A 26,284-nucleotide genomic window follows, 5' to 3' on the forward strand; every position below is an offset into this window, starting at 1 on the left:
TGCGCCTCTGGCAGCGGAGTCTGGTGCGGGACACCGGCATGCAGCGCAAAGTGGGAGAGAAGGGGGCTGCAGATCAGTGCTGTGATGGGATCCGGCGCCTCTCGGGAGCCGCGTGGTCAGCTGATGAAGTTGCTGAGCTGTGCTGCCTGCACTATCGGAGCAGGCTCCCTAAGCAGGGGAAGCCAGATCCAAGCAGGGAGTGGACTTCACTGGCAGCTGTTGTCAAAGTGGAGTCCGCAACCCAAAGAGAGGTTCTTGCTAGTGCAGGGGCTCTGCAGGGTAAGACAGCCGTGGGGACGGGGGCAGCTGGCGGCGAAGGGGAGAGGAGATGGCAGCCCTTGGTGCTTTCTTATTTAATACCTTTGAAAAAAAAAACAACCCCATTTGCGTCTCCACCCAAATGCTTTACTCTGCAAAAGCTTTTACCGCTTCTGCCTAGAAAGAGACGGTTATGGTGAAGCTCTGTTCTTCTCAGGCTGTATCTGAGAGGAAAGAAGTTTAGGAGGACCTGAATTACTAATGTAAACCCTTGCACAGGTGTGTTCAGCTGCTACTTGAAAGAGTGCTGGAAGGTCTCAGCTGGCTCTCCATTAACAGGCTGCCTTATTACATTTTGTGTTGGTGATAGTTCCCCATTACCTTTTCCCTTGCTGGCACTTCCATATTGCTTCACAAATTATATCCCATGCTTGCTTACAAGTTTGAGGAATCATCTGCCAGCGTCGCAGGGTCCAGCCAAGCATGGCAGGCATGTGCTAGTGCTGCTGCAATGTATCACAGACCTTTTCTGGGGCTGGTGAGATACTGTTTCCTTTCTGGAATGTGGTATGGCCTGCCTCACTGTATCTTACCTTTGACACAATGTCCTGTGTGTTACCTCAATGACTTTATGAGAGCAGTGCTTCTGGTCACAGCTTGTTCAAGTAATAATGTTTCCTTTTTCAGTTACAAAGGAAGTTGTCGCTATGGGAACAGGAACAAAATGTATTGGCCAAAACAAAATGAGAAAAACTGGTAAGTATGGTGTTCAGACCGGACATCCTGTGCTACCTTTTCTTGCTGGTGTCATAAAATCGGTGCAAATGTCCAAGGCTCAGACTTGAAGGCAGAAGTGTCAGGCAGGTTTCACTTCATTAAGAAGAGAGGAGTTTAGGCAGCCAGAATGGCTGCCCTGGAGCTTGTTGTACTTGCTGCCTTGAAGGTGAATAAACTTTATATATGTGAAAATGTGTAATTTAGGCCCTTCATCTGCATGCCCAAAGAGTTAATGACTAAAAGCAAACCAAAACATAAGCAAAATAATTGTGCTGCTTTTGCCTCTGATGATCTAGTTTTGTCGTGGCCTGATGCGAAAGAGCCACTGCTGAGTTAGGGGAGGGATGGCACCGGAATGTACTAACAGGCTGCTTGTCTTTACCATGTGTTCTGCAGCTAGCTAATTTCAAGTATTTGTACAATAGTGTGTGTGGCACAAACATGACTTCTCACAGCTACATTTCTTACCATTTATTGTAGGATTTTGCTCTGCATGTCTGCTTCTTTACTCAGGATGTTTGTTCCCTCTCCTAGGAGAGGGCAGAAGCTATAGGAACTAAAGGAGAAGTGCTTGTAAATATGTAGGTACAGGGCTTTCTACCTTCGTTAGGTAGATCTGCAGATCTTGTTCCTTTAGATACTGCAGTAGGCAGATATTGCTGGAAGTTTGACGGTGAGATGTGTAAATCTGGTAAATATCAGTGTTATTTACAAGAAAAGTAATTTATATTGTACATAGTGCAACAAGCGATTTCACCCAACAGCTTAACAAGCACTTAAAATTTTCTGAATGCTATGCTTCATCTGAGAATATAAAGAGTTACCATTAAGAAGAAATACCATGAGGGTTTTGAAGGAAGCCAGTGTTTATTCAACTCAAAGGATTTCAGATGCCAGAAGAGTTACAATTTGGTATTTCAACAAGTCTTGGGTTTGCTGCGGAGTGAAGAGTTTTATCCTTCATTTGAGTAGGCTGTTGACCTCCTTTTGTAGCTATAGGAATTGTAAATATCTTGCAGTAACTGAATACCAATGTTAAACCTTCACATGCTAACAAATCTGGAGAACTGACACCTGTCAAATCTTGTTTGCTTTGTTGTCTCCTTTTTAGTAATGTTGCATAATGTTCTTATTTGGTTGTTGCTTCAGGAGATGTTCTGAATGACAGTCATGCTGAAGTTGTGGCCAAGAGGAGCTTCCAGAGGTGAGGCATGAAGTTTACGTGCTGTTACTCAGTGCCTCTTGAGGTTGGTTGATTTTGGTAAAAATGTTTTGACCTATAACAAAATAGCCACATTTTGCAGCCTCAGGGATAAGAGTGTAATGAAAGAGAATGGTATTACTTCTGTGTAGGCAACACTTTTTTTCCCCTTTGCAACAAGCAGTTTAGCCTAATTTTTACACTTTTAAGTGGTGTGAAGGCCCTTTCACAAAAGCTTGTTTCTTTGTTCTTGTAGAGCCTCTGAACAAAGTAGGATCTGATTTCATGTGATGTCAGTGCTGATTTGATGAGTAGCTGTCAAGGGTAGCCTTTTTTTTCTTTCCTACATAACAGCCATCGTGTTCACATTGGATAAGCTGGTTCAAGGAACCAAGACAGGAGAATAGTAAAGCTACAGAACAGAGACGTGATTTGAAGAGACATTTAACTCCACTGAATCTGACCCTGTCAGGTTGCTGTTACTAAGGTTCCAATGATGTGTTTTTTGTTTATGGATTATGTTGGATCCCATCTATCTTTAGAAGCAAAACTTCCTTGCTCCTCACAGACTTTATCAGCAAAGGACAGGCACTAGTGGGTGTCTCATGTTTGTTATTTTCCCATGCATCAGAAATGAAGTAAATGTTTCATGAAAACTTTCTGCCTAACAGGTATCTTCTCCATCAGATGTGGCTGGCAGCTTCCCATCAGCAATGCAGTATCTTTATTCCAGGAACTGAAACTGGGAAATGGAAACTCAAACCAAATGTCATATTTGTTTTCTTCTCCAGTCACACCCCATGTGAGTATGCTGGAGTGAACTAATTTCATTGCTCTCACTTGTAGAATCTCTTCTGCCCCTGCCTTTGGTCTTTTTGGTCTGGAGTGAGTGTGAGGCAGTAATTCATGTTATTAGTATGTGCCCTAAGATGTACTTGACTGGTCCTTCACAGATACATTTGGCATTTTTTTCTCACTGGATGTGATTTGTGAGAATTCAGGAAATCTGGTATGTTGTTCGTTATATAGTGGAATGCTTCGCTTTCTCTTTAGATGATAACAGCTACTATTCTATTTCCCAGAAACTAACATACTTGTCAGAGGTTCTGTCATGTCTCCTGATTGCTTTGCTTTAAACATTGTCTCCTTGGATTCAAATTATAATGGTATCATTGACAATTATCACAGTTCCTTAAAAAAAACCCAACAAGCAAAGAAACCCAAAACCAGCAATCCATCAAACACAAAACCTCAGAAAAAAGCCGATAACAACCAAAATAACCCCAACCACAGCCATTGTTTAAGCCCAGCCTGTAACCCAGAGCCATGCAGTTGCTTGCTCACCGCCCCGCTTCTTCCCTCCTGCTCCTGGAGGGATGGGGAGAAGAATGGAAAGAATGTAACTCCCATGGGTTAAGACTAGTCCAGTAACTAAGGTATAACACAAATCACTACTGCTACCACCAATAATAATAATGATAAGGGGAATAACAAGGAGAGAGAATATAAAAATAAAAAAGGAAGGGGAAAATACTGATAAACGCAAGTGATGCACAAATAATTGCTCATCACCTGGCAACAGATAACCGACACAAGCACTGATTTGGGCCTTCTGGGTAATTCCCCCCAGTTTTTGTACTGGGCATGATGTGCTGTGGTATGGAATACCCCTTTTGTTAGTTTGGATCAGGTGTCCTGTCTCTGCTCCTCCTGGCTTCCCGTGTCCCTCCTCACTGGCAGAGCATGAGCGACTGAAAAGTCCTTGACTGTGGTAAGTGGTGCTGAGCAACAATGAAAACACCCATGTGTTATCAGCAATATTCTCAGACTCAAGCACATCCCAAGCACAGCACTGCAACAGATATTAAGAAGGAGAAAAGTGACTTGTTACAACTGAATGCAGGACACACAAAAACCCCCAAACCACTAAAAAAAAAGATAAAACTCAATCAAACCAAAGAAAAAAACACCAAACCCAAACAACAAACCACCAAAACAAAACCAAAAACCCCCTAACAAATCAAAACCAAATTCCCACAAAACAACCAAAATTTCCACCTACAGAACAGTCCCCTAATCCAAAACTTACGGGATGGATGCAACTTCTTGTTTTGTCCAGGAAAACACTTTTGTTAAAAAAAACCAAACCAACAAACATCACAAAGATGAGCTCTATTAGCAAAATGTAGAAATGAGACTTCTTGGGTCTGTCATTTTAATGGAGGTCTCAATGTTATCACAATCTTACCAGTATATTCTTCAACTGCTAGTCTGTTACCAGAGTCAAGAGGTCACAGTGCTCTCAAAATACACCTCATTAGTACTTCACATAGTGAATTAGTTGCTCATACTTTTGTGTGATTTTGATGGCATTGCTGGAATACACTATGATGGTTTTCTTTAGTAATGCAATATCAGAATAGAGTCCACATCTATCTCCAAATTTAATAGCAAGAATAGTTTCCTGACTGCCTTTTTCTCACATACCTGTCACGCCTGGTTGGCTTTGAACTGAGCTTCAGAATTCTGTTTTGATCTTGTTTTAATAATACAGATTAAAATTTGCATTTTTATTTGATAGGTTATTATTTACTTACTCCTTTGAGAGTTGTATTGTTTAGTTAGATCAGACTAGTTTTCCTCTGAGTCTTCAGCACTGCCTGTGGTCTGTCAGATGCCAATGACACCTTTAGCTTTATGATTTTTATTTTAAATTTTGCTTTTTTGATTATTTCTTAGGTAGAATGGAAAACATGAAATTAAACATAGGTTGGATAAAATTTCAATGAAGTCTGATTCTTCATTGTACATCAGTGTCGCTTGAAAAGCGTGTTCTCATAGTTAAAATTTTCCTGAGAACAAATCTGTGAAAGCCAATAGCAGTCATCATAGTACTGCTGTGATATGTTCCAATCACAAGAGATACATTTGGCAAATTTAAATATTATTTCTTCTGTTGTAGGTGGAGATGCTTCTATTATTCCAATGACTGAACCAGTGAACCAGCTTTGTAAGCCAGCAACTGGAGCTGATGCTGTTGGACAGTTAGAAGAGTGTAGAAGTAACCATGATCATTTGGGTCTAGAAGATAAAAGGAAATCAGAGAAAATGGCAAGTGACCATAAAATCAAGAGAATGAAAACTGACAATGATGGTTATTTTTCTGTAATCACTGAAGGCCTGGCTGTTCAGCAAGGATCTGTGGAACGAGAAGATGACACAAATCCAGAGGGCTGTGAAGGTTCTGCAGAGAGGCAAACAGCTAATAAGGAGACTACCTTAAGGAGACCAAAGGTAGCAGATGTTTATAGAACTGGAGCAAAATGCGTGCCTGGAGAGCTGAGTGATGCCCGAATACCTGGACTAGGTTATCACTGTGTGGGGTTATTACGAGTGAAGCCAGGTCGTGGGGACAGAACATGCTCAATGTCCTGCAGTGATAAACTGGCTCGTTGGAATGTATTAGGGTGTCAAGGAGCTCTTCTGATGCATTTCCTGCAGTATCCATTATATCTGTCAGCAATTATAGTGGGGAAGTGTCCATATAGCCAAGAAGTCATGAGGAGAGCAATTATTGAAAGGTAAGTGTTCTCTGGAAATCACATGGTGTGTATGGAGACAATGAATCATGGAAGACAACATATCACACAAATACCAGAACTTTTTTCCAGGGTCATATGCAGAAAATGTCAATTTCTGCAAATTCACATTTTCAGAAAGTGGCCCTGTGGAGTATGGAGAAAAGGTGACTCCTGCTGGTGGATCAGACTTGAAGATTCACAAAAGAGTTTCCATTAGATTCTGGATCCCCTTGGTTGTCCCATCACAGAGCACTGAGAAGCTGTTACCCACCAGAGTTTTTCTAAAAGCTTTCCAGCAGAAAAAGCAGCTGGAAGGACATGCAGTCAGTGTAGTGAAGTTGGACTTCTCAATTTATTCAGTTATCCGTACTCCAGAGAGTCATTCTGAGTAGTAAGGTTCCTTTTACATAACTGTGTTGATGAGCAAAAGCAGCTTTTATGTCGTGCAGCAGCATTCCTAATATTAAATTAAAAAGCTCCCAAATCCATCCATCATAAATGCAATCTGAAATTACTCCAAGTAAATGCATAGGTAGACTTTTGCACTGTCTTTCTGGTTGTCCTTACAGACCTTTATAACAGCCTTAAATTCAGCTTTCACTGATTTTAGACCCTGCTTTCAAACTAACTTTCTAGCAACTAAAAGAGGCAGTATATTAAACTTACTTGGAAGGGAATTGTAGTAAAACCAGTTTACTTTTTGCTGTCTTTCTGAGCTTGGATCTGAACTTAAAATTTCCCAGGAGGTTAATATTTGGGTTATTGCATTTGCATATAAGTCCATCCCATGTAAAATTTCAAAGTTATATTGTCAGCCGTTCTCAGTAGAAGTTTTTGAAAGCTGCTGTTCTAAAGTTGTGACTGTTCCTTGTGTCTTCAGGTGAGCTGTGCATCCCTTGGAAACCGACTTCGGGACCTAGCACAGAAATTGCTGTGGTGTGGTGGAGTACATTTAGGTTTAGAAAGATGAGTCTGTTTGGCAACCAGATTGAAAAGTCATGATCTCATGTCAGCACTTGTTTCTGTTCATATTCATAGAATCATAGAATAGTTAGGGTTGGAAAGGACCTTAAGATCATCCAGTTCCAGCCCCCCTGCCATGCTCAGGGACACCTCACACTAAACCATGTCACCCAAGGCTTTGTCCAACCTGGCCTTGAACACTGCCAGGGATGGAGCATTCACAGCATCCCTGGGCAACCCATTCCAGTGCCTCACCACCCTCACAGTAAAGAGCTTCCTCCTTATATCCAATCTAAACATCCCCTGTTTGAGTTTTAACCTGATACCCCTTATGCTGTCACTACAGTCTCTAATGAAGAGTCCCTCCCCAGCATCTCTATAGGCCCCCTTCAGATACTGGAAGGCTGCTATGAGGTCTCCACGCAGCCTTCTCTTCTCCTACCTGAGCAGCCCCAACTTTCTCAGCCTATCTTCATACAGGAGGTTCTCCAGCCCCTGATCATCCTCGTGGCCTCCTCTGGACTTGTTCCAACAGTTCCATGTCCTTTTTATGTTGAGGACACCAGAACTGCACACAATGCTCCAGGTGAGGTCTCACAAGAGCAGAGTAGAGGGGCAGGATCACCTCCTTCGACCTGCTGGTCACGCTCCTTTTAATGCAGCCCAGGATACGGTTGGTTTCTGGGCTGCAAGCGCACACTGAAGCCGGCTCACGTTCATTTTCTCATCAACCAACACCCCCAAGTCCTTCTCCTTGGGCTGCTCTGAATCTCTTCTCTGCCCGACCTGTAGCTGTGCCTGGGATTGCTCCCACCCAGGTGTAGGACCTTGCACTTGGCATGGTTAACCTCCATGAGGTTGGCATCAGCCCACCTCAGAAGCATGTCCAGGTCCCTCTGGATGGCATTCCTTCCCTCCAGCGTATCAACCAAACCACACAGCTTGGTGTCATGAGCAAACTTGCTGAGAGCGCACTCAATCCCACTGTCCATGTCACCAGCAGAGATGTTAAACAGGACCGGTCCCAACACCAGTCCCTGTGGGACACCACTCGTTACTGGTCTCCAGCCGGACACTGAGCCATTGACCACAACTCTTTGTGTGCGGCCATCCAGCCAGTTCTTTATCCACCGAGTGGTCCATCCATCAAATTGATGTCTCTCCAATTTAGAGACAAGGATGTCGTGTGGGACAGTGTTGAATGCTTTGCACAAGTCCAGGTAGATGACATCAACTGCTCTACCCCTGTCCATCAGTTCCGTAGCCCCATCATAGAAGGCCACCAAATTGATCAGGCAGGATTTCCCCTCAGTGAAGCCATGCTGGCTGTCACCAAGCACCTTGTTGATTTTCATGTGCCTTAGCATGCCTTCCAGGAGAATCTGCTCCAAGATGTTGCCAGGCACAGAGGTGAGACTGACTGCTCTGTAATTCCCCGGGTCATCCATTTTCCCCTTCTTGAAAATGGGGGTTATATTTCCCTTTTTCCGGTCATTGGGAACTTCACCTGACTGCCATGATTTTTCAAATATGATGGACAGTGGCTTAGCAACTTCATTTGCCAGCTTCTTGAGCAAAACTTCATGCTTCTGGGACACTTCACACTTCCGATGCAAGCTAGTATCTCTGCCTGGTCTGTCCCACCACTTCCATTCACGCTTTGAATGTGCAGTGCAAGCTCACCTTTTGTAGTTTTCATGCCTTCTGAGGGATGCACTTCAGAATTCTGCTGTGAGTCTGGGCCTTCAGCTTCTGTAAAGGATGAGATTTGTGGCTTCTTAAATCTGGCTTTGGCATACTTGTTTCTCATCCTCCTGCTCTGCAATGTAGAAAGAATTTTAATTTTTGAACCTGACCCACCATTAGGAATGATTGAAATGGCAGAGAGAGGAGCCAAGGAGGAGAGGTACTCTGCTGCGCTTCATGTTCGCCGACAATGAGGGGATCAGTGGGGATGTGAAAGGCAAAAGAGGCCCTGGTTGCAGTGACCATGAATTGGTGGAGTTCAGGATTCCAAGGGGAGGGAAGGAAGTAAAAAGCAAACTCACAACCATGGACTTCAGGAGAGCAGGCTGCTTCGAAGAGTCATGCAGGCTGTGTCACCTAGCATGTGACAGCTTGCACTGGTCGGCTGTGAAAACACTGAGTTGTCTTAGACTGGAAATGCCAAGTGTAGGTGCTTATCTGTGATGATAAAAATCTGTCTGCTTCTTTGATCTGAACTACACCCTGTGTAGTTTTTCATTATATAGTGGAATGCTTCACTTTACTGTGAGCAGTATTCTGGTAACACAACTTGTCACCTCAGGGAAGTTTATGCGAGGTGAGGTGCACTGCTGCTAAATGAAGAAAATCCTCTGCTGTTCACTGGCTTTCTTGCTCCTCACAACTCTGAGTTGATGAAAACTATTCCAGCAACAAAAGGATTGGAAGTGAGTATTTCTCTTGCTTAGGAGGTTGGTTCAGTGCAACAAAGGTATCTGCAACTTTTAAAGGACAGTAAGTGGAACAGGGCAGAGTGAAGGGAAAGGAGGGCAAGAAGGAAACCCAGGAGCTGAACCTCTCCCATTAAGAGCCAGTTACTACACCAGTTCCTCTGAAAGGTTTGAGTTTATTTAGTAACTCCTTTTCTCCATAGCCTTGCATCCTTCTAGGATGGTTATAAAAGACATCATAGTATATTAATTGGGGAAACTCTATAGCTATCTCTGCAGTGGAGTTTACTGGGTAATTCTTTCCTCACTCTGTAATACTTGATATCTTTCCTCATACACTCATAATCCCATTCAGTGTGTAGCAGTAATTTAAAGTAACGCAGGTAAGATTATGCATATAACTGTAAATGTATCTTGTACCTTTTTAGTCTTTGATTATGAACTTCCAGATTCATAAAACAGTTGTTAGTGTAATATGGTTTACTATGTAAACACTTTGATTATTGCAGTCTTTATCCTCCATATTTTACCTCCATTGATTAGGAAGGTTAACTAACCCTTATATCTAGACCTTTTTTAAAAATCAGTCACATTTTTTTAAGATGGACAAAGTCTTAACAAACTAGGTCGCTTTGTTTTTTTAGCAAATACTTTTTTGAAGGGAAACGTGCCCTCAAGCCTCCTTGTCTTTCTTCCACAACTCATGCTAAATTCAGTTTTAATGTAAAAAGTAACATATTTTAGATTGTGGGTGGAAATTGCACAAAATCAGCTTGTTTAGGAAGAGCAGACTTAAAATCACTTGCATTTTTCTGTGCCTACTTTAGGTGTCAGCACATCTCATGTTTACCAGCTGGTTTTGTCACCCAGGAGGTTAAGCTGCTGCAGTCAGATCTTCAGTTTGAGCACAGCCGTCAGGCAATTCAGGAAGCACAGACTAACAGCAAAACAAAACTTGTGCCTTGCAGTGCAGGTGAGTTCACCTGGGCTAGTTGCATAACTGTGTGCAGAAATCCAAATAGAAATGAGGTGGTTTTTCTGGTTTTCTAAAATGGAACATCATTCATCGCCAATGCTAGAGGCAACATGTGACTTAGAGCAAGGAATTAATTTCAGGTCAGAACTTAATTGTTAATAATTAATAATACTCAGCTCAGCCTCTCGTTCTCTGCAGGTAATTTTCAGACTGAATGAACACCTGGTTGATGCCATGAAGAATTTCTAAGCTAAACAAAGACAGGAAACAAGCAGCTAAAGTGGAAGTTCTGAGGTCACTAAAAACCCCCAAAATATCAAAAGGCTGCTTGTTTCAGTTAGTTTTGCATTCTCCTTGGTAATGAACAGAAGACTTGCCGTGCTGAGTTATGCTTGTAACTGCTGCAGAAATCTGTGAACGTAAAAAGAATACAGAGTAGTATAGTGTGAGGGTTTAATTGATAGAGGGTTTGGACATTGCATTTTTTGTCATGGTGATGAATGAATATGCAAGTCACGCTGTGATTTAGCAACATGATGTCTTTTGGGAAAAAACTCAAACACTGGAGCTGCCACCATGCGTGTACGGTTACTAGTACTAGTTAAACAGTTTCTTTAAGCTTGGACATGCCTACCATCTGCTGTTGTATACTTTTCTGGCTTAACTGGAACTGGAAATTATTCTCTTACAATAGACCTGATGATAAAACAGACTGCAAACAAAGGGTTCCTGAATGGAATTCAGATTCATTAGATTGGATTTTTTGCAGGTGCCAGGAGGGAAAATATTTTGATTCTGTGAGATAGGAAACAAAATCCATCATTGAAAAATGGCGCCAGTTTACTTTGCAAAAAAGATCTGAAGCCAGCTGCTAAATCCCTGTGTATGACTTTCTTTCTGTACAGTTACTCATGTCAGTCTATTAAATAAAGATGAATGATGCTTTATCACACTTTTTTGTATATAGAAATTATGCCGTGTTGATTTTTTTTCTTGAAGAGGTGAAAATCAGAATAAATTCAGGGCTGTTACATTGAGCATTGAAATATGCTTGATAATTGCAGCTGGTATTAAAAATAGAAATGTGTTCTTTTTAATATTTTGAAGATTGTGCTATAACAAAGGAAAAAAAGAAAAACATTCTCATGTTTAAGTAGATTTTTATCTCTTTGTCAGGGGATGTCAGACTCTGACCAGGTGGTTTTAGATACTCCCCACATGTAAGATGAAGTGTTCAGTAACAGTTTTTTGTATTTCATGTTGTTTGGGATTACACAGAATTTTAATTCAGCAGAGCTATACAGCATTGTACCTAAATCACAGTGCAAATACCATTTACACTTAGGAGAGCAGGGTAATTGCAGCATACAGCTGAATCACGATACGAGTGCGATTAACATAATCAGCTGCCATAATATGCTTTATAATGTGTAGGTTTTGAGCATCTTGAATGGCAAGATGGTATCATGAAGGAGAAAAACTGAATATTTTCTTTAGAGTTAATGCATGTGCAGCTGTTTTGCCGGTTAGGAACACAGAAAAATGGGAGAACTTAGGGAACAAAAAATGTCTCCCCTCTTTTTTTCTCCCCTCAGGAGGGATGGGGAGGAGAATTGAAAGAATGTAATTCCCATGGGTTGAGATAAGAACAGTCCAGTAACTAAGGTGTAACATAACACACTGCTGCTACCACCAATAATACTAATGATAAGGGAAATAACAAAGGAAGAGAATACAACCGCTCACCACCCACCTACAGATACCCAGCCCAACCCAAGCAGCGATCTAGCCCTTCCGTGTAACTGTCCCCACTTTATGCGCTGTGGTATGGAATACCCCTTTGGTCAGTTTGGGTCAGGTGTCCTGTCTCTGCTTCCTCCTGTCTTCCCCTCCTCCCTGGCAGAGCATGAGGCTCACAAAGTCCTTGGTCAGAGTAAACATTACTGAGCAACACTAAAACCATCGGTGTTATCAGTGCTGTTCCCAGGCTGAAAGTCAAAACCACAGCACTGCATCAGCTACTAAGAAGGAGAAAAAATTACTGCTACTGCTGAACCCAGGACATCAGTAGAACTTAAAAACTGTTTTCAGGATATTGTGGGACAGATTAGGTATACAGTTTTGTTGCTGTTAACATGCCACTGAGCTTTGGTCCTTATTTATGAATCTATGAGGCATGGTATGCAGAGTTTCAGCATTAAGAAGTTTACAGTCTTAAGATGATAATAAGGTAACCAGAATGGTAAAGGATAAGGTTGTTGGCACTTGCTATGTCTTTGAGCAGATTATTTTTATTTGACTTCTAGATAAGAATATTTTTTAAGTACAGTCAGCAAATATTTGATGTATGTCAGTTATCAAACTCAGAGAGAACTATTTGGAGCATACAATACATAATAAAATAGTAGCACACAGTAAATAAGGAAGATGTAGACTGTCTGGTGCAAGTAGTCTGAATTATTTTGGGAATCAGCATGGTATCACATGAACACGTGGAATGAAAGGAACTGTTAAATTCTGCTTTTGTGATGAGAGCATATCCCTTGTTCATAATCCTTTCTTCTGCAGCTATCAGTTGGACTGCAGTCCCTGAGCAGCCTCTGGATGTCACCTCAGATGGCTTCCGTCAGGGAACAACAAAGAAGATGATTGGGAGCCATCAGAGCAGGTATGAGAATGTTGTGGTGTCTGAATGCAGAGATCTTTTTTGTTAGCCCACACACACGTCTGTCAGCTCATATGGTGCCTGGCGTATTGTCAGAGTAGAGGAAATACAGGGAGTGAGGAAAAAAGGGGAAAGGCAGGGAGCTGGGGAAAGAGAAGAGTCACTGTGTAAGGGAGAGAAGGGGAGTTGGAATGGCAAAAGTTGATGAGGGTTAACAAGTTTATCCTATTTCTTTGTTTTCACTGTTGATTAAAACTAGAATTGTAGGTAATGGTGGTGGTGGATTACGATAAATTTTTATTAAAATATAGATTATTATTGAAATGAGCAGAATTTTTGCTTTGTATCTCTTGAGTTGGTGACTGTGAAGGAAGTGCGTGTTCTACAGGTCCTTCTTCTAGATTTCTGTAAGAGTCAGCCAGCTGATCTGCTTGTATGATTGTTAAAACTGTTGTTTTGCAATGTGGCTTTCTGCTTTAAAGTTTTAAAATGTTATGAAGTGCCTGTAGCATCTTCCTAACACAAAACATGTCACTTTCCAATAGTTTCTTGACACTGTGCTCTCTAAGAAACATCATAATCCATGTTTAAAGAAACAGTTACACATTTTTCTTGTGGTTGACAGGAATTACTTGTAAACATCTGCAGACAAATCTCTCTCTACACCTTTCTCGGTTTAGGTGAGGTGACCAAAATTAGCACTGGTCTGTGGAAGTTCAGCTTGAGGGCTGCAGTCATGTTTTGGTTATTGGCTGCTTATACTACGGTTTATCAATGGTCATGGTGTTCTTTTTTTTCCTGGGCTTTCTGGGAGAAATATGATAGTCCTGACAGTAGCGAATAAGTAGATCTTGGACAATTCTAGAGGATAATTCATTCACATGCCTGAGAGTTGCATGTTCTGAGTTTCTCATTGACTGAAGGTTATCCTGGTATATCCTAGTATTTCTCGTCTTTCCTGAAAGAAGAGGGCTAGTAACTTTGTGGTCTGTGATGTGTGACATTGGTTTGTGGGGTATTGTTAGCACAGGTGACCTCGGTGACTTAGTGTGTCTTTTGAGACAGGCTTTATGTGCACAGTGGAATATTAATTTTCATTAGGTGGTATGTAATGTATTCCAGAAGATGTGTGAAAGATCGGACAAACCAAACAACCTCTTCTCAGTAGGCTTATGTTTGTTACGTAGCGTTTGTGGATCCTCAGCTCTCAAACTCTAGAGCCACTGCTAGGTGCCGGTGTGCTATAGAAATTTAGTTATTGTTGAGAGCTCCTCCTCTCTTTTACATGTGCCCAAAATTTACTAAAACATTCAGAAATTATGGGAGAGGGCCTACAAGACTGTGTGACTTCAAAGGCCTTGTTTCCTTAGGAAATCAGGATTAAAAACAATGTCTGTCAAAGAATACATAAACTGTTCGCACTTGTGTGATAAATCGTCACGAAAGGAACTTCTATCATGAAAATAAGGAATTTATATCCTTACTGGCAGTGGGTGTTTAATAATAAACAAGACTTAATTTCCCTCAAGGAATCTCATGGTGATTCGTGGGGGGTGTTGTTTAGAGTTTCCCCCCCCTTGTATGCTAGATAACGCTAAATATCAAGAAAGGTAAAGCTGACTGACTAAAAGGAATTTGTAGGTAGATGTCTGGTATGTGCTTTTGTTAATACTTATTTAACTAAAACACCAGAAAATACAATATGAACTACTGGCAGATTAACATGAAGATGAAATTTTAGAACATCTTTGCATGCCAATTTTGGGGTTCTTAAAGAACATACTACCAAAATAGAAAGTTTTTTTTTGACTGGTGGTTTTTTTCAGTGTTTCTGGAGAATCAGTTTGCACTTGTTGGAGAGCTCAGTCATTGTAAAGACAAGTGTATAAAGAGAATTTGCTTAAATAGAGAAAGTAGCTGGGGCTCTCAAAAATGAACCATGCTTTATAAACAGCTCTTCTACCTGTGTTCTCTTTGGGGAGGGTGAGGGTCTTAAAGCTGACTGAGATGCATATGGTATCTTCAAACTTTGACTCACTTTATTTTTTGATGAGCCTTTTAATATTTAACTGCTTTGCAGCTGTTGCTGTGTGTGTCCTTGTCACTATTGTGAGAAGGACAGCATTGTTCCATCTATTCCTGCTGATTCTTTTATTTGTTCTGAATAAGTCTGCCAGTTTGAACAAGCCTTTCAAGTCCTCCTGTGCTTGTTTGATCAGTTCTGGGACTAGTCCTTCTGGCTCAACCTTGCTGTAGTTGTGAGCTGATGATGGTGCACTCTCACACAGATAACAATGTGTGGCTATTAAAATGTTCTCTGCAAACTGATAAGAGTGCTGGCTGGCACCATGGTGGCAACAGAGCTCTTTGTCAGTACAACATTTAAAACAAAGTAAAAAGGCAGGTGGGCCACTTGGATGGGGTAGGAAAAGTTAAATTGTTGAGAACTTTCTACATTCTTTGAGAAGTGAAAATGTTTTTCATCAAAAACATTCAGCTGGGATGTAATACTGTGAGCTGTAAGAGGAAGTACAATTCTGAATCCTTTTTCCATCAGAATTCCTGATTTATTTTTTTTTTCTATCAGATCCAAGATCTGTAAAGTGGAACTCTTCCATACATTCCAAAAGCTGGTGATGAGTATTCCACATGAGGATCTGCCAGACACGCTCCGGTAAAGACATTTTTGTTAGATTTAGAAAAGTGATTTCAAACTTAATGAAACTCAATAATTATGTGATAATACCAGAATCTGCTCATGAATCTCGCTTTTGATAAGTTCATTGTTAAAATTTGGTCTTTGAAAATTATGGCATGTACTTGATGGGTTAGGAAGACTTTTTGGTCTTTCTAATCACCTCCATGGAGAAATAGCTATCACATCTCATATGTTAATGACAGAAGAAATTGCAGGTGGGTTGTTTGGAGTTAAGGTAAGAATCTGGGGCAGCTGATCTGTTCTGAAGGCTTACTTCTTTTGAGAAGGGTAAACTCTGTTCCTGATCAGTGGGGCATTGCACTAGGTCTGGTGTCTAGCTGATGGACACCTCTGTAAGCCTCTTCAACTTGCTGTCTTTGCAGAAAACTCTACATTTTGTTTGTTTGTCTTCTAAGTGGTTTTGTCTGAAACAGAATTTGAGGAAAAAAAGTTTGCTGTTTTGTTTTGGTTGGGTTTTTTTGGGTTTTTTTTTAGAAAACTGTAGGCTAAAATCTTTTTTTCATCCAAATGTATGATGGATTGAGAGCTAGTAAGGTGAGAAGTTGTAGGGCTCTTTCTGCAATGTATGTATTATGAAGACTTTCTGGAAAGACAGAAAGTTGGCTGAGGAAGCTACACTTGGAGGTTTCTTTTATATTATTAGAAACAAGTTTGATTTATCAGACTGCAGTTTCTTGTGATAGTCACCTGGTCTGGCATTGCATTATGTGCATTACGTGTCTGGTGGTATTCCAGCCAGAACAGCTACCATGGAGTAGGGCTTAGTTTTATATATACAAAAAACTTAACTCTCACTTTGGCTTAGAGATTTGGAGAGATGTAGAAGGTTCCAAATCCATTGCCTTGAGAGGGTTAGTTTATTTCAGAGTTATTTCCAGGTATGATTTCACCAGGGATGTGATTACGCCAGCTGTTAAGCTAATTTAACTGCTGGTAGCTGCTGAGGGTGATGGTCCCACAGCAGTCTCTGCTGCTGATGGCTGTAGATTCTTGTTTTCTCCCTTGTATCAGTTGCACTTCTCCAGCCTCAGGGTGAGGCAGTTCAACTAGCTTATGCTGCAGAAAACAATTTCCTTGTCTTCTACGTTTTCTATTGGATGAGCTGAATTGGCTCATGTAGGGCTAAAACATGTAATAAATCCTTTGCAAAGGAAGTAAGAGGTATGTGTAGCTGGAAGAAAGGGAGATGGGCTGTTTCTGCCTTTCCTGGTAGCAACATATTAGCTGAGGTGAACCTAAAAATAAAAGTGTGCCCTGGATTTCTATTATTAGATCTTGCATGCCATTGAGTTTCTTGCAGTTACCTTTTGTGTCTGTAGAAGTCTCATAACTATTTTAAAGTTCTGATGCCAGCAGGAGCTGTGCCACTGCTGAAACACTTTCAACTGATTCTATAAATAGAATACACTCTTCTTCAGTTTTAAATATAAAATTGTTAACCTTTTTTGAGTGGGAGTTTTTATCACTTGTTCAGCCATCATAACATCCTCCAAGTAGAGTGTGAGCAGAGTGTGAGCTGTGCCTTGTTGGGTAGGTGACTCATTGTGCTGATCATGTGCTGCTTACATAAAGTCACTTCCCCTCAGGGCTTTTCTAGACTCCAGTGGCTTTGTAATTTCCTTTGACTTTTTTGTCCTTTACCATTCTTCTGCTTGGGTTTCTCCTGACAAAGTCCATCTGATGTGCAGATGTGGCTGCACAAACTCGATTTATACAGTAGAGGTGCTAGCTCACCAGTCAGCTTGTCCAGTTGCTTTCCTGTTGGAAGTCTTTTTTTTCCCCTACTCTTCAGTTAGAAAGCAAAATTAAAAAAAAATTTGTATTGCTGTTTCCTCCTTCTTCTCTTTCCTTTTCTGCAAAATATTCTGATGTGTTTTCTTCCTTTTTCTTCCTTTCCTCCTTGTAGTTTGAATTTGAGTGGCCCTCAGATAAAAAATCCCACACTCTCAAGTTGTTTCCTCTAAACTCCTGTGTATTTAAGTTACAGCTCCATATCTTCTTCCCATTCAAATGCATCTTATCTCCTCCCACAGATGTTTGGCTCTGGTGCTATGCTGTCACCTAGTTTCCTTTTTCCACTTTGTCCTTAAGTTCCTGCTTTGCTTCTTCTAGTCCACTTCTTGGTCTCTTGCCACCCATCCTTTCTGCTCCATCAAGGGAATCTCATTGTGTTGTCCTTTAAAATTTGCTGAACAGTTTTGTCTTGGTACATTCAGACACAAGCCATTCTTTACTTAACGTTTCCTTCATCTAAGGTTGTCCACTGTCAGACCTAGGATACTGGGGCAGTTAAAGCTTTACATGGAACTAGTTTACTGCTTCTGATGCTCTTTTGTTTTCTTCTTTATGGTGTCTAAAGCTGCTTCTCTGGCTTCTTGTGCCTTCCCTTCTCTTTTATTCTTCACTTCTTTCCAGGGAATTGATGTGGGCACTGTTACATTGGAAAAGGGAGAGAACGCCTACTGGGGCAGAACTCTGCTGGCTCTCCAAGATGCTAAACATTACACTGAGCAGTTGTTTTTGTCAGGATTTAGTTTATTTGCTTTCAACTGAGACAGTGAAGAGGTTGTGTTTAGCTGGCATTAGCTACTTCACGAAGAACCAGATAGTGCTGTGTTATGTTGTTACACTTTCTTCCTTTCTGATAATTTCTATGACCTCTGGCTTCTGAACCTTACTTATATTTTCATTCACATCTCTAGCTAGACTATCTAAACTTACTTGGTTTTTTATAACCTCCACTTGCCGTACTCCATTCTCTTCTGTTGTCTCCCTTTCACATGTTGTTTCATGTTAATGTTTTGAAATTACTGGTACATAAATCCATCATTCCTCACCATGTTGTTTGTGCTCACTGTCAAAGGAGACGTGCCGTGTGGCAGTGTTGTGCCATTGCTAATCTTAATTGTTATGTAGAAACCTCTGCAATATTATTGTTATTTGCAGATCTCTTAGTGGTTTCTTAGTGGTTATATGGCAAAGGAGGTTTTTTGCATTTTTGGTTGTTTTCCCTGCTGGTAGAAAAACTGCATGCTTTGTGCATCACCTGAGGAAGTGAAAGACTTCTTTTGTCACACAGTGGTATCCACCATACAGAGTCACCAGGCCTTTCAGTTTGTGCAAGGTGTGGCTGGCTCTGCAACCCTTTGTCTGAATGTAAGGGAGGCTTTGTAACATAAACCTGCCCCAAGTTTCTCGTTGGGCTTATTACATGGATCACTGATTCTCTTTTCTCTTAAATTGTAGCCAGGAGCCCTCACAATTAGGATTGGGCTTTATTCATTGTTCCCATTCTGTCTGCAGTAGGAACAATTCCAGTTCCAGTGACACCTGATTGGAGGGTGTGGGCTGCTGTAGAGAGCAGTGCAAGGACTTTCAGATGGCTTTAAGATACATTATAAAACCTTTGTTTGAGGTTCATGTTTAAGGTCTTTTTGCCAGTGTTTATTTGTGAAAAACAAAAGGATGTCACCAGGTGGCTGCTAAATATTTCCCTATGGAATGAGGGACGATGATGGTAAGGAAGTGTCAGCCTAATGAAAGTAACTGTCATTGGAGAGCTGCATTTTCAGTGTTACTGATGTTCTCCAAATTAAAACCAAACCAGAACAACCACCATATCTGGCAAGAATTCTGTTGCAATTTTCTAGTACCTTTTCCATTTTCTTTTTAAGATTGGTACATGAAACAGTTTCTGTGATGGTCCTACCACTGCATGGAGGCCTGTGGAGCAGCTAGGTCCTCTGCACTTTCTATACTGCACATCACAGATGCTTGTTTAGGTCTTTGCCAGATTGAAGAATCTTTTAGTAAGTAGTATATTCTGCTCCATAAAGATTCTTCACAATGATCTCAAGACTTGGTCCTTATTTTTTTAATTACTCTGTTGAGCTTCTACATCTTTCTCTATGGGATTGATTTTTTCCACATCTCAGATGACACTGGAAAAAGCCACAAAGTTATTTTTCCTATTTTTGAACAATACATAAAAAATCTGGTCTGCCAAGCTTAGGCACAGCAATATACTGACAGTCTTTCAGATACTGCAGAACCTTATGTTACTGTTAGAGCTTGTTGTATTTGAGCAGACCCCACTCACAGGAAGTCAGTGAGCAAAAACTCAGCATCTTGCCTGCAGTGACTGCATTTGGTCTGTAGCTCTGAATAAGACACTAACAGAATCAGACCCTGTATGTTTTTCTGACCCCTGTCATTATGGATTCACATCAGATTTTTACGTACTGGAGCTCTGTGAACTTTTGCCCTCTTAGATGCGATTCATTAATTTTTGTACAACAGTATGTTCTGTTTGATGCCTTGTGCTTACATCAACATTTTTCATGTGCAGAGTCACTGGAATCTCAAAAGTATATTTTAGTTCAATGTATACGTTTGAATATGTGGTTAAAGAGGTGTTGCTGAGAAGAAAGTACTGCAGAGTGCATTGCTTTTCTTTGCAGGTTGCCTTGCTGGTGAGCCCATTTTTGCTCAGCTTTCCAAGTAGCTGAGCACATGAATGTTTTCAAGCAATAATGGTGATTTGTATAAGACTTTTCCGAGAGTGCAGTACCTTTCAGAGTGAAACCTGTGGATCACATCTCATGTCCGTGGCACACAGCCATCAAAATCACTGTCTCTCTTACATTATAGTGTAGGGGCAAGATTAAAATAGTAAAGAGAAACATAAAAGGAATGTAGTCAGGCAGACCTGGGCAGGCAGTAGATCATACAGTTGTACTGCACTTTGCCTGGAGCAGCAAATTGTCACTTCTGCCAAAAAATGTCACAGGTTCTTTATTACTGATGCTCAGACCCTCAATGGCCCAAACACAGCTGAGATACAAATCGTGAGGGATTTAGGCAGATGTAAGGTGCCTTGAATTTGTGTCGTAGTTTAAAACCAGGCAGAGCTCCTTCACTCACTGTACCCCCCTCTTCTTGCCCTTCCCCTACTCCCGGAGGGACGGAGAGGAGAATCGAAAAGGATGCAACTCCCCTGGGTTGAGATAAGAACAGTTTAGTAACTAAGGTATAACACAAATCACTGCTACTACCACCAATAATAACAATGATAAAGGAGATAACAAGGGAAGAGAATACATCACCTCACCACCAGCCAACCGATAACTTGCCACACCCAGGCCCAACCAAGCTCCGACCGATACCTCCTCCAACCCTGCAGTCTCCCAGCCCTTCCGGCTAACTCCCACTTACATCCTGGGCATGACGTGCTGTGGTATGGAATACCTCTTTGGTCAGTTTGGGTCAGGTGTCCTGTCTCTGCTTCCTCCCGGCTTCCCCTCCTCCCTGGCAGAGCATGAGGCTCACAAAGTCCTTGGCCAAACCAAAACATCCTTGTTATCAGCTCTGTTCCCAGGCCGAAAGTCAAAACACTGCACTGCACCAGCTACCAAGAAAGAGAAACATGACTGCTACTGCTGAACCCAGTAATTTGAAAGCATTTTTCCCATGTATAGATTGAAAATTTCTTAGAAGCTTAATGGAGATTTTGAACATGAATTGAATAAATCTGATTTTGGCAGCTCTTTGAGGAAGCTGTTTAAAATGCAGCTTTCTCTTGCATCCACTGTTAAATTCTACAGTGATGTTGTCTGCTTGGAGAATGAGAGCCCAAGAGGCTGCACTCACATGTGCTCTTGTAACTACTACTACAGTGGGGTGAAAATACTGAGCTGCTCCTTGCTGTCTATCCTGCTTTTGTGCTGTGTTGTCCTCTACTGTCTCCTGTAACAGTTTCCAAACAAAGGTCTATTGGAATGATCTAGGTTAGAAGAATCTCTCTCATTTCTCATAGGCTGAGAAAGTTGGGGCTGTTCAGCCTGGAGAAGAGAAGGCTGCGTGGAGACCTCATAGCAGCCTTCCAGTATCTGAAGGGGGGCTATAGGGATGCTGGGGAGGGACTCTTCATTAGGGACTGGAGTGATAGGACAGGGGTAATGGGTTCAAACTTAAACAGGGGAAGTTTAGATTGGATATAAGGAAGAAGCCCTTTACTGTTAGGGTGGTGAGGCACTGGAATGGGTTGCCCAGGGAGGTTGTGAATGCTCCATCCCTGGCAGTGTTCAAGGCCAGGTTGGACAGAGCCTTGGGTGCCATGGTTTAGTGTGAGGTGTCCCTGCCCATGGCAGGGGGTTGGAACTGGATGATCTTAAGGTCCTTTCCAACCCTAACTATTCTATGATTCTATGTGTTTTAATTAAATTGTCTCACACTGCTGGATATGAGTTAAAGAGCCGTTGATCTGCCAGCAGATGCAGGAAAACCAGGAACATTTAGCAAGGATGAAATGCGGAACAGCTAGGCATTGGAGTATTTCTCTTGGCTTAGTGGCAGGTGCAATATCTGTCTGTCTGGATCTGTATCTACATATATGCATTCACAGCAAATGCAAGCAAAACAGCTGTTTCACCTTTAACAAGACTGAGCAGGTCAAAAGATCTGTGTTGTAGAACTCATTTTTGATCTTTGACCATCTTAAATGTGACCTCATAAGTACAAGTAGCTGTGTTTTGAAGATATAAGCAGCATCTAGTATTAGCTATTCTGTGATAAAGAACAAATATATGTCATTAGATGATTTTACAGTGAAGAAGGACAGGGTCAAGATCTTAAACAAATATGTCAGACGTGCTTGAAGTGCAAGAAGCATGCTAGCATGAAAGAGTTTCTCCCAAAAGAAACATTTGGTCATTACCCGTGAATGTAAGCGTGCACACTGCTCCCCAGGGTGTGGTTTTGAGGTGGAGCAGAAGGTGCAGGTGGTTTGTACCGTGTCTGACGTACACGTTGGGAGTACCTGGGAGAGAACAATTTGCCTATGGTAAGGATTTGGAGGTGGTTGTGGTGAATTGACCTTGGCCTTTCTTGGAACTGTCGTTCTGCTGAGGCTGTAGGGAGTAGGTGCTACATGCAGAAGGGGAGCAGAGCACCAAAACTGCTGAGTCTGTTTTGCTTTAGAGAGAAGGTAAAAATATGTTTTCTCCTTTGTCTCACTCTTCTCCATTATTTTGTGTTGGAAAAGAAAAGCTATCCTGTTTGCCCTTGTCACCTTTCCTTCCCGCCAGTAATCGTGTCTGTTCTTCAAGCAGAACTAGGCTACTTGTTCTGCACCTATCTCTAGCCACCTTTTCAGCTTTCCTATGACATTTCTTTGCTATAATGGAAGTTTTCTATAAGCTATGACACAAACAATGACACTTCTGTCGCTGGAGAGTGGTGAAGCATGGAGAGGAACTGGTTTGCTTCCTTTTGTAAGACTGCTGACAGTGTCTAGATAGATACACTAGCTTCAGGGTCTGTCCTCTCCAGGTCTTGTCTAGAAGCACCAGAGAATTTCACTTACTAGCATGAAAGAGCTCAAATGGCATCATCATGTGCTTGGGTGTTTGGGTTTTGTGGGTTTCTTTCATTTTGTAGCTTTACATTCAATAGCATAATAGAAATGTTTTCTGTGTTGTGTATTTCCTGTCAGGATGAAGACTCTAGAAACCTACTGGGACTACAAGGAAGCTGCACTAGATTATCAAGAAGCCTGGAAAGTGCTGCGTAGCCAAGCCCTAATGGGCTGGGTCAAGAATACCAAGGAATACCTGCAGTTCACATGAGAATACATGCGGCTGTGTAAATCCAGCAATGAGCTCTGGTGCACAGATACCGCTGCAGTTCAAGGACTAGGAAAAGATATCCTCTAGTTTGTCCCTGCCCATGGCAGGCGGGTTGGAACTAGATGATCTTAAGGTCCTTTCCAACCCTAACTATTCTGTGATTCTATGTGCTGTAAGGAGACAGTGAAAAGGAAAGCAGTTTAGAGAAGTCTTTATTTTGGTTGAGTTGAAGCCCCTTTTTATTGAAATATAGAAAAGAATCATTGTAGACTTGAAGTTCTGAGCTGCATGAAACAATTATGCCTCAAAAGAAAGGAAGAAGTGACGTGCTATCCCCTGTTACCCGAGGATATGATCAACCATAGTCCATTGCAGTGGAAGTAATGTCAACTGAAACTAAAGCAGCACTATGGCCATCACTTGTAAATTTTACTGCTGCTTTTATCCCCCCCTCTTCATAATGTTATGGTTGGGTTTGTGTTGCTGGGACAACCCTGATGTGTAGTAAGTAATGTTTTTATAACTCTTGGCTCTCCTTGTCTGGCTCCTGGAAGAATTTTCCATGTCCCCCAACCCCATTGCTTCTAACTGGAAATACAGGTTCTGTTAAAGGGTCTTTTTTTCTGCAAATCCTTCATGTAAGCTTCTAGTTACTAAATACAGCCAAAGCAGAAGTAAAAAAGTGCTGGGGAGAAGCAGTGTCAAATAATACCACTTGTGATCTATCTCATGTGCCTGTTTTAATTTCACAACTTTCCCAGATACCTGTTCAACTGCTTTGCTTCTGTGGGCACGAAAGAAACCTCCTGGTTCAAACCTGTCAGTCCTGTGTAATTCCTGGCAAACAGTTACCTACTTTGCAGTGTTTCAAGTGCTGTCCAACCCCTGTCTCCCTGTGATATGTGGTTAATTAAAAGCAGGGGTGCCTTAACCATTTATGTCACTGTTTCCTGGCAACTGTTCATTAATTGCCTGGCAGAAGTGGAGATGCTTTGGGGGAGACTGAAGTGGTCTCTGACAGTCTTTGCCTTTATGCTTTATTACCAAGTAATGTCTACATGGCAGTCAGTAAACGCTGGGGGCTGGGGGAGGCAGCAGGTAATTCTCTGTAAGCTTTTTGTCCCAATTATTGCATTCTGTGAGCAAGTTCAGGACTATGTAACTGCTACTGAGCACACTCCCCTCTTGTACCTTTTCTGCTGTAAATTGTGCTTCATAAAACATTTGCACAAGGCAATGGGAGGATGAAAGAAGTGGATAATTTAGAACCTAAGAATTTTTTAGTGACTTGAATGTTCTGGTTTTTTGGTATCTTACCATAGTTTTGGATTTGAAAAATGGGCACAGCAGTTCTCCAAACAGCCTGTACAGTCAACTGCTGAGCTGCATATGGGACTGTTCAGTACATATTGCGTTACAGTCTGAGAAGTGATTACAGCAAATCCTTTTACTTCACACTTGGGTTGACTTGTCAAATAAGAATAGTGCTCTTGTCGAAGAACTAACAAAACCCGAATGCTGTGTGTATGAGCCTGTCCTCCCAAATCCCGCAGAAAGACCAGTTGTATTGGTGAAGGGGGGAGCCATTGCATGTGTCTTTAGAGGACAGGGGATTATGGAGAATGGTAACTGGCATTAGTCACCAGGGGATGAAAAATGGCCAGATGCTATAACAGATTTGCTACATGGTGAACTGCATTGCAGGGGCAGAGTCCTGTAGTGTACCTAAGAGATAATTAGTACATTTCCAGACTCCTAAAATTTACCTTTGTCCTCCCCTGAAATCTTGCAGAAACTGTAACTTACCGTACCTAGTTTCCCTTTGTTAATCAAGAAGGTCTGTAGGGAACCTGCTGACCAGACTGGAATGTTCCCATTTCCCATCCAGCTGCAATATTAAAATGGGTTACATAAGGCTAGTTCTGTCTTGGCATCCAGATAGTTTTCAGATGAGCAGTTACGTGATGTAAATGCTTTTAACTCTTTCATAAAATTCGAGCCTGGCTGTTGGGAAAGGTTGTTCCTGGATTTTCCTGTGTGTTTGTAAAATACTTGTGACCTGTGGACTGCTGCTTTCCACTACTTGTCAGGCTTAAAAGTAGTTTTATAGGTGCTGAACAGTAATACTAACCTCACTTTTGGATTTAGTTGAGGACATATTTTAGCCTAGAGTGAGTCAATGAATATGCAGAGAGAGGAGCTACAACAAAGCAGCATTTAAGGATGGGGCCTGATCCTGCATGATCCTTAGGGAGAACATTAGAATGCAGAGACCCTGTCACAGAGGAGCACAGTTGTGGGTAGGTGTAAGTAGAGGAAACCAAGTGCCCACAGTTGATGGTTAGTGGGGACAACCAAACGGTTGCCAAGGGGAGCAGCAGAGCTCATGAGGGCACCAAGCTTCCCAAGGCATGTGTAAAATGAGCGTATTTGTATTACTGGATAGGTCCCTGATTTTCCCAAACTAGTATGGGGGCCAGTGGTCCCTATTTTTCGGAAGAAAGAAACTAACCCTTGTTTTGAGTGGGACATCTTCAACAGCTTCACTGTTGGAGACACCATTATGTTTTCAATTGCAGTAACAAGGCAGGGCCACCTGCTTACCTTTAAGGAAGTCAGAGCATGGTTTTGCCCAAAAGTAGAAGTAAACAGCCTGTTTGAGCTGGAGGCTGCAGTTCATGACATAACATGCTAACATCCAGTACCTTTGCAAAGGAAGGTTTTAATCTTCGCAGGGTGCTTCCACTGCTCACCTTAGGCAGGCTGGAGCACTTACTGATCTCAGTACATTCAGAGTAAACTCAAGACTATTCAAGTTACTCTCTTTCTTTGTAGAAAAACAAGCCATGAACCCAAACCCCAGGGTAGCTTTTCCCTAGGAGTTAAATCAGCTCTGCCATAAGCCCAGAAGCGCTAGAGGAAAGAATGAGCTAAAGCTCTGCTGCTGCTGCTTCCTCTTGCTTGTTACAAACTATTAACTGGTTATGAAACCAGACCTGGAGAAAATGCCTGAGGCATGAGCATGGAAATGAATTGAGAATTAGTTCTGGGAAGCTACTGTTGGTAGGGAGGAAAGAAAGGCAC

The 26,284-nt window shown here is 41.7% G+C and overlaps 1 protein-coding gene across 2 annotated transcripts; it reads left to right on the forward strand.

Annotated features, from left to right (window-relative positions):
• Window positions 1-38: 38 nt before the first annotated feature.
• Window positions 39-25,818, forward strand: ADAT1 (adenosine deaminase tRNA specific 1). Of its 2 annotated transcripts, none has more exons than XM_057421937.1 (9): window positions 39-279; window positions 946-1,014; window positions 2,185-2,239; window positions 2,908-3,038; window positions 5,199-5,817; window positions 10,043-10,188; window positions 12,760-12,859; window positions 15,444-15,530; window positions 23,068-25,818. In XM_057421937.1, exons 1-9 carry the CDS (start codon window positions 39-41, stop codon window positions 23,198-23,200), a joined length of 1,581 nt encoding a protein of 526 aa, XP_057277920.1. In that variant the 3' UTR covers window positions 23,201-25,818. The 2 variants fall into 2 exon arrangements, with proteins under 2 accessions (XP_057277920.1, XP_057277921.1); XM_057421938.1 differs by lacking the exon at window positions 39-279 and adding an exon at window positions 449-537.
• Window positions 25,819-26,284: the final 466 nt, after the last annotated feature.

Source organism: Pezoporus wallicus, unplaced genomic scaffold (assembly GCF_028554395.1).
Source record: "Pezoporus wallicus isolate ANWC-B61680 ecotype Strahan unplaced genomic scaffold, APGP_CSIRO_Pwel_v1 contig_7902, whole genome shotgun sequence".
Lineage (NCBI taxonomy): Eukaryota > Metazoa > Chordata > Aves > Psittaciformes > Psittacidae > Pezoporus > Pezoporus wallicus.